The 13,145-nt window shown below is 37.0% G+C and overlaps 1 protein-coding gene across 1 annotated transcript; it reads left to right on the forward strand.

The window, feature by feature from the left end:
* Positions 1-7,216: 7,216 nt before the first annotated feature.
* On the forward strand, positions 7,217-8,981 carry LOC146882187 (uncharacterized). Its single transcript, XM_085667313.1, has 2 exons — positions 7,217-7,805; positions 8,857-8,981. Exons 1-2 carry the CDS (start codon positions 7,217-7,219, stop codon positions 8,979-8,981), a joined length of 714 nt encoding a protein of 237 aa, XP_085523439.1.
* The last annotated feature ends 4,164 nt before the right edge of the window (positions 8,982-13,145 follow it).

Raw genomic sequence — 13,145 nt, forward strand, 5'->3', positions numbered from 1 at the left:
TAAACGCTCATTCAAATGCAGTCTATGTTCTCTATCCTAATAAAGGAAAAGAAAATTTGAAATTGAAAGGCCAACTAGTGGCTTTGCTAAAACAATGAACACAATCGAGCAAATGCATTTATGAGGCATAATTACTCTAAATTGTCGTTCAAAAACTATGTCCAGCATACTATGAAAATGAGATGTCATGAAAGTATTCTAGCAAACTAGTTTATTTTATAATTATAGAAATTAACAACAAGAGAAGAAACACAAGGTTGGCTTCCCCTACCTAATGGGTCTCTTTGGAATGTTTCTCTTCTCCACCACAGCTACTGAAATCTTGCACCCTTCTTCTCTCTTCTTGTTTCTCTCCACCCCTGATTTCTAAAACCCTTAATAACAACCTATAAACCCCCTCTCCCTCACAATCTTTCTATTAATATTCTCCCACTTAAATGTATTTTTTTTCTTAACTATTGTAATATTTTAAATCACAATTCAAAAACAATATAGAAAGAATAAAAGATATAAAATTTGTTGTGCATGAGCGATATATAAATATATATATATATATATATATAAAAATATATATATATATATATATATATATATATATATATATATTTGAATCTACCATAAGCATGATATTTATATGTGAATCTGTAGCGTGCGTTTCATGTAGCATTGTGTAACATCCCAACCGGATATTATGAATCTATCTATAATACAATGTAAAGTATCACAAAACGCAAAATTTTACACGTGTCATCTTCTTAGGAATTCTTCAATTTCAGATTTCTAAATTTTTTTACCTCTTAAAGCAATTTTTCATTGTGTCTTCTCAACCAATCTTTTCAGGCCCTTTTTCTCACTTTCCACCTCTCTCACTTTTTCCAGCTCTCTTCACTTTCCATCTCTCGAACCCTACCATGTATTTTGCACTCTCCACCTCTCAACCTCATCAAACCCTAGCCACCTCTCTACCGCCGCCTCAAATTCTCTTCATCACTCTGCCTCCACAAACGATATCCACCTCTCTTCATTCTTAAACGTATTCGACATCTCTACCTCCTCAAACCCTCTCGACGTCTCTTGCGACTCAAACCCTCTCCAGTTTTGTGCCGCCTGAAACCCTACCATTTCAATCTCGTATCTTCTTCGAATCACACTCTCCACCTCTTTGCCTCCTCAAACCCTAGCCACCTTTCTGCCACCGCCTCAAACGCTCTCCATTGCTTTGCCTCCCCAAACGTTGTCCACCTCTCTTCCATCTCAAATGCTCTCCACCTCTCTTCCTTCTCAAACGCATTCGACATCTCTGCCGCCTTAAACCCTCTCGACGTCTCTACCGAATCAAACCCTCTCCACTTCTTTGCCGCCTCAAACCCTACCATTTCAATCTCATATCTTCTTTGAATCATACTTTCTATTTTGATCTCTTCACTTCTCATTTTGAAACCCTAATTTTTTTTTCATAATGTCAGTGATTCCAATTTCGTTTACATTTATTTTTGGTTTCTTCTAACTTAGGTTTTGGATTTTTTTTTTTGTTTGTGTAGATTGTTTTTGGGGTTATTCCTTCACTAACTCTAAGAAGATACATTTATCATGATGAGGATTCCGGATTCCAGTTTCTGATGACACCTTTATCACGACGAGGATATCAGATTCCAATTTCTAATGACAATTAAGCGATCACTTCTTTCTTTTTTTGTATAAAACTATCATGTCTGATAAATTCACTTTTCTCCATCCAGGATGTAATTTTAGTGGGTATGACCTTGATCTGATTGCACCTTAACTTTTAAGAAATGCCAAGATTTCAGGTTTATTTTTGTTTAAATGCATTCTTAATTTCATTGTCCAAGACTTGCATTTTCATAATTTCTTGCAGAAACTGTGGCCATCTTAAGTCATAAGCAAATCATGTGAATTAGTTCTGAATATGGCATTGAGGTAAGTAGAGTTTGAGGAGTAGTTGATAATGCTAACAAAATTTTAAAGGTAATAAAACTAAAAAGCAGATTCCACAGTTTAATTAAATTGATAATGGAATGCCTTTAATATGTTGTATTGTTGATTCAAAGATATAATTATAAGTTTGTTTTCAAAAGAATGGTTGGTGTTTGCTGATTTATTGGCACCATAATACTATTTGAAAATTATTTTTTGTGGCCTGTGTAATCTTTTATTGGTTTCCATTACTCGAGAAAGGTGCTTATTAATTGTAGCAGGAAATGCTTCACTATTAATGGATTTATCTTCATTTGTATATGCACTCAAGACAATAAATTAAAACTAACAAACATGAAGTTGGATTGGTTGTTTAGCCTATAAATCTTACATTTACTCTCTGTTGTTTCTTTATATAGTATCAAGCTTGTGTTTTACTCTAAAGCATATTTCAGTCCAACGTTATGTTATTTACATATTTTGATGATTCACATGTTTTGATTAAACATGTCTTCCATTGTTATTGAGTTTATGATGTTTAATCAAATCACTTTTCTCCATCCAGGATGTAATTTGAGCTTTTATTCTTAATGTCTGTTGAAATTTCATCTGATTGTACCTCCACTTTCAAGAAACCCCAACATTTCAGGTTTACTTAATTCTTATGTAGTTTTTATAGTTACTATTACTTTCCATTCATTACAAAATTTACTTATGATGAAGATAGGTTATCAAAGCTTATCACTCAAAGCTTATGGTGGTTTACTTAATTTTGTTTTTTTTTACCTATATTACTCAGATAGCTTGATTTCAAACCAAGCTGCCACTGTTGTCTTAGGTAGTGTTGGAATTGCAGAAAAAAGGAAGCAATTTTATTCAAAAAAGATGGCCACCTATTATTCAATTTAAAAATTTTAAATTGACGTACCTTTCCATGATTTTTAACGTTATGTTTATTTGATTTTATGTAGGTTTTTTTATATCTTATGTTTGCCTTTTGATATGTAGACATCAGGTCAGTTCTTTCCTTTTTCATCTACGTTACAACATTTATGTTACTGTTTGCATTAGGTGAGTTCTTTCCTTTTTCTTCTTTTTCTACTGCTCTCCGCCATATTTCCTTTTCTTGCACAACATTGAGCCATGTGAAAAACAACTTTTAGTTTCTTCTGTGGTCTTCATATGCTTATCAATCACTTTTCCCAAATTTTACTCCATTTGGTTAACCAAAACCACAATATTGGTATGGTTTTAGTAAATATCTTTACTCATGTCAAAAAACTGCTTTTGCTTTTCCTGATTGTTTCTAAATTTGTGAAATCAAAACCAGAGCATGCGTATGGTGTTATTTTTTATTTATGATCTTGCAATATTTTTTTATTATGTGTTTTTGTTTTGTACAAATACATGTCTCCAGACCTTCTTGCATTCCTTACTATTGTCTAATTTCCCTCATTCCTTACACCATGTCTGTTATCCAAAAACACACCCACTCCTTACAAGAATTGAACCATAAGAAGGAAAGTTGGAACATCGTTGCAAGAGTGGTAAGGTTATGGTTTGGTGAATATTACACAAAAGGAAAATCTCCATTTTCCATGGAAATTTTTCTTTAAGACAAAGAGGTACCTTCCTAATACTATAAACGCCTTTTATTTTCTTAGTTTTCCTAATTTTTGTACTTTTACACATAAGTTTCAATATGCTTTTATTATTTCATTTATGAAACTGTTTTTGCAGGGTGTCCTAATCAAAGAGGATAAGGTTTACACCATTCAATCTTTTAGTGTTTCATGTAATAGTGGTTCTTATAGAACTACAAATCAAGCCTATAAGATCAATTTCCAATTTGGAACCAAGGTCAATATGGTTGAAAGTACCTTAGTTCCGAAAACTATAACTTCATACACCCCTTTTTCAAACATCATAGCTGCTGGTTTTGACACAGATTACTTAGTTAGTAAGTATATTTTTGTTTTTTTTTTCTTTTTCTTTGCGTTTAAATTTTGGTTAATGTTTTTTTTTTCTTACTTTTTCCTTTTTCTGTAGATGTCACTGGAATGTTTACTCGTGTTAGAGCAGAGAGAGAGCTAGAAAAAGGTGGGAACAAGACCAAAATGAATGTCATCCTTATTGAAGCTGATGGGTAAGCGAATTTCCTCTATTTATCTTCTTTACTGATTTTTTTTATGGATTTCATCTGTTTCTCTTTTTATCTGATTTTTAACATGCAATAGTTTGCGACTGGAGTGTACTTTATTTGGTCAATATGTTGATATGTTAAATGCATTTCTGGCCTCTGGAGAGGATCAACATGTTGTCATTGCTTTACATTATTGCAAAGTGAAGACCTTCCAAGGTAACTAACTTTAATTGATTATTGCAGTTGTATTAATTTTTTAAATTGTTTTTGACATGTTGTATTTAGTAGATAAAGTTTCTATTCAAAACTGTATGAATTGTACCAAGATAATTTTTAACTGTGATGGTGAAGATGCAACGAAGTTGAAAAAAATGTAAGTATATATACATAAGATATATATTTGTTTATAGATAGATATACACACATATATATATATTTATATATCTTTGTTTATAGATAGATATATGTATATCAACATTTTTTGAGTACGATGTGGGATAGTACTGAATCTCCTTCTCAACCTCTTACCCAACGTTGTCTGTCTTCTAAAGTTAGCTTAGAAGATGATTTCATTAAGTTGCATCCTAGGAGTTCAATTGAAGGTCTCAAAGATTTTTAACAGGTTCAAATATTTGTCTCTATGTTGCACATAAATATTTTTTGTTAATTACCGTTCATATTTTTATTCATATTGTTTCATTATTTATTTTTCAAGAAAGTACTTTTGTAGTAAAGGCTACTATCAAACATGTGCTAGATCATGATGATTGGTGGTATACAGCATGTATCTGCAACAAAGTAGTTTATCCTCATTCCAAAATGTTTTTTTGTGAAAAGTGTAACAAACATGTCATTAAGGTTACACTTAGGTAATATTATTAATCTTCAGAATTAAGAGTTTATGAATATAATATTATAAAAACTTAATAATGTTCATTATGTCTTTAATGTTTTTTTTAGGTATAAACTTAAACTTCGTGTAATTGATGCTACAGATTCTACAACTTTTGTTGTATTTGATCGTGATGCAAGTGCAATGTTGAAGAAATCATGCTCTGATATTCTTGACTTATAAGACAAGGTTAAGTTTCATATGTAATCATTTCTTCTTATATTGTTGATATTTAACATAAATGTTGTTTGATTTTCAAATTAATTCACAATCAATATTTTCCTATTCTATATTGGGTACTTCTTTTCCAATTATTTAAATCATTATTGTTATCTACAATAATTCTTTTTCATTAAGTTACATCATTTATATTTATACTTTTTTTAATAGAACACTATTGTTGTAGACTTGCCTAAACAGTTTGAAGTCCTAATTGATAAGACCTATCTATTTAAAGTTGAGTGCAAGAATGATTATAATAGCAAATTTGAACAATCATTCAGAGTTAAAAAAGTTTGCATGGATGAAAAAGTAATTGAAAGCTTTACTGATGTTGAAGTAAAGTCTTTGGTAAGATCTTATTTATTTCTTTTTACGTCTTATCCTATATTTTTCTTTAATTGTAATATTATTTTTATTGGATAAAATTTTTAGGATCTATACTCTACAAATGAAGAAGAAAGCAAAGTAAATGAGCGAACAAATCAAATCTCATCTGATTCCATTGCAGAGGTAGTTGAAGATTACAATTTAACTTATTTGGTAAAGCTTTGTATATGCTAATTTTTTGAAGTTTCTTTTTAGGATTTGCTGATCAAATTCACAAAAGAATCAAATGATGTTGAGACTCTAAGTGATCATTTGAAAACTATAGTATCAAGCCATGTTTCTACACAAGAATCGTTGAATAATAAAGTTGTAATTGATGTTGAAATTGACCAATTAACCCGCAAAGAATCATCTCATCTGGACAATCTTGACTTGGCTACTCAACTACCTATCCCAACACTTAAAAGACATCTTGTTTTTCCTGTGTGCCAATGCCATGGCACCTCAGCATAGGAACTCTTAGCCTTCTCAGGGCGACACACCAGATATCGCCAGGACGATAGAAGCGATGGTGGCTGCTATGACACAACAAAGTACAATGATGATGCAACAACATGAAGCATCAATGCAGCGATAGGCGGCATCGCTTGAACAACAAAAACTGGTAATGCAACAGATGGAGGCTGCTAGGGTGGCTGTTGAGGACGCTGACAAACAACACATGAAGGCCCTCCGTCAGTTGGAGGAAAATAGGACCACTACCCCTGTCCACGGTCCTAAACCAAAACCTCTCCATCGTGAATGGAGTTTGAAAGACTTTCTGAAGCACCATCCGACTAAGTTTAATGGGAAGACCAGTCCAGATGTCGTAGATTAGTGGTTGAAGGACATTGAGAGAATCTTTGATGCTAAGATGTGCCCCGAGGAGAGTAGGCTGGCCTTCGCGGTGTACGTGCTCACGGGTGAGGCTGAGCACTGGTGGATCAGTATGAAGTCCATCATGGAGGAGAGGAAGGAACTAGTTACTTGGGAGGTCTTTAGCAGAAAGTTCTCTCCGAGTACTTCCCCGACAACGTCAAATATGCTCAAGAGGTGGAGTTCTTACAGTTGACTCAAGGAAGCAAATTTGTGGCTGAGTATGCGGAAAAATTCAAGCATCTTAGGCGTTTCTACACCAAGCCACTGGATGAAGAATGGCAATTCAGGAAATTCGAGAACGGCCTCCATGGAGATCTTTGGCTGATGGTGGCCCCACTATCCAACAAGGACTTTGCAGCCTTGGTGGAGAAGATGAAAGTGAAGGTGGAAACTCAGCACCCACACCAACAGAGAATGGGAGGACCATCTAGGTCCAGGCATAAGCATGAGAAGAGGAAAAAACCCTATACTAGGCCCCATTCTCAGTCTTAGGGGTCTAGGGAGTTTTCTTCCCAACAGGGCAGGATTCAGTGCTACTGGTGTGGGGGACCGTACAAGAGGAATGTTTTCCCCAGCTTGCAGGCTTCAAGAAGTGCAACAAATGTGGCAAGGAAGGCCACTTCGGCAGGGATTTCCCTACCCTCACGAGGACAGCGACGCGTACCCTAGTTTCAGCCCCAGCCCAGAACCAGCAGAGGAGGGGGGGCAACAGGCCTCAAGCATCGGGCAGAGTGTACGCCATGACTAGAGCGGAGGTAGCATGCTCAGGTAAGCTGGTCATGGGTCATTGTGTGATTGCTGGTAAATCTGCATGTGTATTGTATGACTCTGGAGCGACACACACATTTGTGTCTGAAACTTGTGTGCAAAGGTTAGGTCTGCCGGTTTGTGAACTGCAATGTGACCTTGTGGTATCTACTCCGGCATCGGGTTTGGTCAGGACATCGTCCTTGTGTACTAGGTGTCTAGTGGAGGTAGAAGGATACAGGTACAAAGTGAATTTGATCTACCTACCTCTACAGCAGTTGGAAGTGATCCTAGGAATGGATTGGCTCTCTGCCAATCACATCCTTATAGACTGCCAAGAGAAGAAGTTGTTATTTCCCAACTTAGGGGAACCTGAGTTGTTATCATCTCACAGGGTTATGAAGGAGCTACAGGGCGGTGCTCAGTGTTTCATGATCTTCACATACCTAGAGGTGAAGGCAGAGGAGATGAAGTCTGTTATATCAGTGGTACAAGAATTTGAGGATGTGTTCCCAGATGAAGTACCGGGGTTACCTCCTAGTAGAGAAGTGGAGTTCTCGATTGACTTGGTACCTGGAACCGGGCCAGTGTCATGGCTCCGTACCGTATGGCTCCAGCAGAGTTGGTAGAGCTCAAGAAGCAGATAGAGGAGTTGTTGGGAAAGTAGTTCATACGACCCAGCACTTTGCCTTGGGGAGCACCAGTACTGTTGGTGAAGAAGAAAGATAGGAGTTCACGTCTATATGTTGACTACCAGCAGCTGAACAAGATGACCATCAAGAATAAGTATCCTCTTCCGAGAATAGATGACTTAATGGATCAGTTACATGTATCCTCAGTATTTTCGAAGATTAACTTGCGGTCGGGATATCATCAGATATTGGTGAAGGGTGATGATGTGTAGAAGACGACCTTCAAGTCCCAGTATGGACACTACGACTATGTAGTTATGCTATTTGGTGTGACCAATGCTCCGACGGTGTTCATGGACTACATGAACAGAATTTTCAGGCCCTTCTTGGATAAGTTTGTCGTGGTCTTCATAGACAACATTCTCATCTATTCCAAAACTCAGCAGGAGCATACCGAGCACCTGAGACTAGTGCTTAGGGTGCTTAGGGAGAAATAGCTATATGCCAAATTGTCTAAGTGCGAATTCTGGATGGACGAGGTACAATTCTTGGGCCATGTGATATTTGTAGGCCTACAACACTTCCACTAATTCTTCTGGCAATCGGCCCTTGGCGTTGTCCAACCGTTTGCATAGTTCTACTAGTATGACTTTGTTTGCTACCCCTGCCTGTCCATTGGTCTGTGGGTGTTCAACAAAGCTGGTTACATGTTTGATGCCTAGGCCAGTATAGAATTTAGCGAGGTCTTTGTCTATGAATTATCGGCCATTGTCGGTGTTGATCGTATGTGGGACGCCATATCGACATATAATATCTTTCTAGATGAATTGTTGCACCTGTTGGGCTATAATGGTGGCTAATGGTTTGGCCTTTATCCACTTGGTGAAGTAGTCGATGGCTACTATAAGGAATTTTACTTGGCCTTTCCTTGGGAAAAAGGGTCGAGAATATCCATTCCCCACTTTGCGAAGGGCCACGGAGATAGTATAGAATGAAGTTGTTCTTGTTTTGGATGGATGAGGTTACCATGTTTCTGGCAGGGTATACATTTTTTGAGAAAAGTGTGGCAATCGACCTCCATGGTCGGCCAGATGTAGCCGGCACGGAGGATTCTGGTAGTCATGGTGCGTGCATCGGAGTGATAGCTGCATATGCCTTCGTGTAACTCTTTAATGATGTGATGGGCTTGTTTGACCGTGACACATTTGAGAAGCGGTTGGTAATATCCTCTCTTGTATAAGTCATCGCCTATGATTGTGTACCTGGCGGCGGGGGTTTACTAGTTCGGAGGTACTGGATGTAAGGGAGTTGTCCAGTTGTTGGCTTGGTGTTGGGTTAGGGTATGACAAGTGTTTGTTGTCGAAGGGGCGGATAGTGTTTGCTATAAGAGGGATTGGTGTCGGCTTTTTAGCTTGGTGCTAGCCAGTTTGGATAATATGTTGGTTTTGACCTTTTCGGGACAGGGGATGTGTTGTATGGAGACTCATTCAAAAGCAGACTGTATAACATTTCAGCCCACGTGATAGTATTGTAGGAGGGTGGGGTCTTTGATCTAGAATTCGTCATTTAAATGTCCCACTGTGAGTTTAGAATCGGTTTTGCACGTGAACGTTTTGAAGCCGACTTCGCGGACGAGGGATAGGTCGGCGAGGATGGCTTCGTACTCGACTTGGTTGTTGGATGATTTGAAGGTGAAGTGAAGGTATTTTTCGATGAGGATGTCGTTGGGGCTTTCCAAGACGATACCGACACCTGCTCCTTTTGGGTTTGAAGAACCATCGACGTACAATGTCCATTGGTCCTCTTCAGTGGTTTGTTGTAGATCGTTGACGAAGTCTAGGAGACATTGAGCTTTGATGGGGCCGTGGGGTTCATAACGGATGTTAAACTCGGATAATTCTACAGCCCAAGTGATGAGTGCGTATTTTTGCCCTCATTTAATGTTTAATTCTGGGTATTTAATTGAATTTGTGTGCGTAAAGATTGATTTAATTGGGATTTCCTATAATTGGGTTTATTGAGCATGAGATACAAAAACATGTTAAAAGTAGATTTTTAGTTCCATAAGTGTTCTTTGGATATTTTGAGGTGTGTTAGTGTAGTTGCAGCTAAGTTGAGCTCATGGAGGTGTGGAAATAAATTGATTAAAGTTTCATGACACCTAAAAGATAAATCCAAGAATAAGAAATTATCAAAAGCACAAAAATTCAAGCCAAGCATTGTATGAAGACGACAAGAAAAACTTGAAAAAGTAAAGAAGTTTTGCTAAACCAAGAAGAGAAGAACAAAAAAATTGGACCTTGCGGTTTTCTTTATCTTTATGATAGAAGATAATTTGAGGAAAATATATCTTTAGATATGTTATTTGATATTTTTAAATAATTATCTTATTTAATTATATCATAAAATATTAAAAGATAATAACTACCAAATCTTTCTAAATATGACAAGATCTTCTTGAATCTTTTTAGTTCCACAACAAATAAATATATCTTGAAGATATTGGATTATTTAGAAGATAATTTAAGGAGATTGCAAAGGGTTGATTTGGAAAATTAATACAAATACAAATTGGTGATATTTTATGATATATATTTAATTAATTAATTAATTTAATTATATTGGATATTGATATTATCAGCCAATTATATTTGTCAAATAGTTTATATCTCTCCAAATATTTTTAAATATTTATCTTTATGTTTATTTTAAAATATATTTGAGAGATTTTAGCAACAGAAAAGCCCAGTCCAATTCCTATATAAAGAGACCAAGGGAAAAGCAGAAAGGACAAGCTCGGGACTTCGAAGTTTAGGAACCCTTAGGGGGGCCTAATTTCGTTTCCTTTCTCTCTCTCTCTCTCTCTCTCTCCATTCTTCTATTATTTTATTTTATTTTCCATTCCATGGAAGGCTAAGCTTCAAGGGTTAGTTCCACTGTAATTTCTTAATTGGATTTTGAGGTTTGAATAAATTTGTTTGTTCTTTTGAATCTTGTTGTGATTTATTTTCATCTATGTCTTTTGGTTCTTAATTTAGTAAAATTAATGAATTTTACATTGTTTCAAGTTAGCACGGTGTGAAATCTACATAACATAACGATCATATGAATCAAAGGGTTTTTAAATTTTAATTGAGAAGTTACTTTGATTATTTTTAGAAACTTTCATATGACTGCATGAGTTTTTGCTAATAATTGAGAAGTTACTTTGATTAAAGGTGAAAACTTATATTAGAATTAATCAAGAAGTTACTTTGGTTAATTAGCCTTTTACTAGATATAAGAGGTAAAAGAATGGACATGATTAGAATTATTAATATTTAGTTAAGAAGTTACTTTGGTTAAATTTACTAAGATTAATCTACAAAGTTCTTGCATTTGATTGAGAAGTTACTTTGGTTGAAAGTAAGGACGCCAAGAAATTAATTGAGAAGTTACATTGATTAATTTGAAGTCTTAAACAAGAAATCAATAACAATAATCTTTAGGAAACCAATGATGAATCCTATTTTGGAAAACTAGTGGAATCGACCTATTTTTCTTTATTATTATTTTTTATATTATTTTATCTTTATCCATTTTTATTTCATTCTTTCAAATACTATTTTATTTGACTAACCATTTTGTATAGATTTTATAAGAACTAACATGTTAAAAATCAATTTTGCGTTCGTTGGGAGACGACTTTGGGTTACGATACTGTCACCTGCTCCTTTCGGGTTTGAAGAATCATCAACGTACAGTGTCCATTCGTCCTCTTTAAGGGTTTGTTGCAGATCGTTGACGAAGTCTAGGAGACATTAAGCTTTGATAGGGTCGGGGGTTCGTAACGAATGTTAAACTCGGATAACTCTACGGCCCATGACGACATGGGGCCGACAAGGTCTGGCTTTTGAAGTATCTTCTGGATGGGGTATTCGATTTTGATGATTATGTTGTGGTTTTGAAAATAGGGACATAGGCGTTGCGCTGCATGTACTAGGGACAAGGCTAATTTCTCCACCATTTGGTATCTGGTTTCAGGATCTTGCAAGGTTCGGCTGACGAAGTACACAGGGTGTTGAGTGCCATCGACCTCTTGGACTAGCGCGGTGCTTACAGTGTAATCTATGGTGGTGATGTAAATGAGTAAGGGTTGATGAGTGTCCAGCTTATGGAGGATGGGCAGTGAGGTTAGGGTGTTTTTGAGTTTTTGGAAAACGTGTTCACATTCGTCGTTCCATGAGAACTTTGCTGATTTATTGAGTAGTTGAATAATGGGTTGGGTTTGTTCGGCCAATTTGGGGAGGAAACGGGAGATAGCGGTTAGTCGGCCAATGAGGCGTTGCACTTCTTTGACATTGTTGGGGCTTTGCATCTCAATGATTGTATTGCATTTCTCGGGATTAGCTTTGATGCCGCGTTGTATTAACATGAAACCGAGGAATTTACCACGGTCAACGTCGAAGATGCACTTTTCGGTGTTAAGGCAGAGGTTGTATTTTTGTAATGCGGAGAAGACGGTGGACAAGTCTTGAGCGTGCTAGTGATGACTTGGGGATTTGACGACCATATCGTCAATGTATACCTCGACACATTTGCCCATTCTGTGGCTGAAGACCTTATCCATTAATTGCTAGTACGTTGCTCTTGCGTTTTTGAGACCGAATGGCATAACTTTACACAGTAGTTGGCGTCGTCTGTAATAAATGTTGTTTTGGTCATGTCAGATGCGGCCATTGGAATCTGGTTGTAACTAGAGTATGCATCCAAAAAACTGAGAACATTGTTATCGGCTGCACCGTCAACTAACTGGTCGATGTTGGGTAAGGGCTAGGTGTCCCTAGGACAGGCCTTATTGAGATCCATGTAATCGACTCACATTCTCAATTTGTCGTTAGCTTTCTTGACCAATACTACATTGGAGAGCCAGGTGGTGTAATGGGCTTCTTCGATAAACCCTGCGTTGAGCAACTTGTCGGCTTCAATCTTGGCTACTAGTCGGCGTTCATCACCGAGCTTGTGTTTCTTCTAAGAGACATACCTAGCATCCTTGTAAATGGAGAGTTTATGGGATGCGACTTCAGGGTCAACGATGGGCAAGGTAGCGGTGGACCAAGCAAAGAGGTCAGTGTTGCTGATGAGGGTAGGCGTAAGGATTTCGCGTTGCTCGGGTTGTAAGCCAGTGCCCAGTTTGATGGTGCGTGCATTGGGGAGTTCCAATGGTGTAGTTTCATCGACCGGCTCCAGGCGGGCATCCCGGCCTACTTTGGGGTCCAAATCATCTCCAAATAAGTCTATGTCAGAGCCGGGTGGACACTCAATATGATTGAGAATGGGAAGTTGTGGC

This window comes from Vigna unguiculata, chromosome 10 (genome assembly GCF_037176805.1).
Source record: "Vigna unguiculata cultivar grain cowpea cultivar isolate G323 ecotype 2 chromosome 10, ASM3717680v1, whole genome shotgun sequence".
Taxonomy (NCBI): domain Eukaryota; kingdom Viridiplantae; phylum Streptophyta; class Magnoliopsida; order Fabales; family Fabaceae; genus Vigna; species Vigna unguiculata.

Bases quoted from the DNA above. Each gene is read 5' to 3' on its own strand.
- LOC146882187 (XM_085667313.1), top strand. From the start codon at position 7,217: ATGGGTCATTGTGTGATTGCTGGTAAATCTGCATGTGTATTGTATGAC. The intron at 7,806-8,856 runs GTTGGTAGAGCT...TGTTTCTGGCAG, and splicing joins TACCGTATGGCTCCAGCAGA to GGTATACATTTTTTGAGAAA.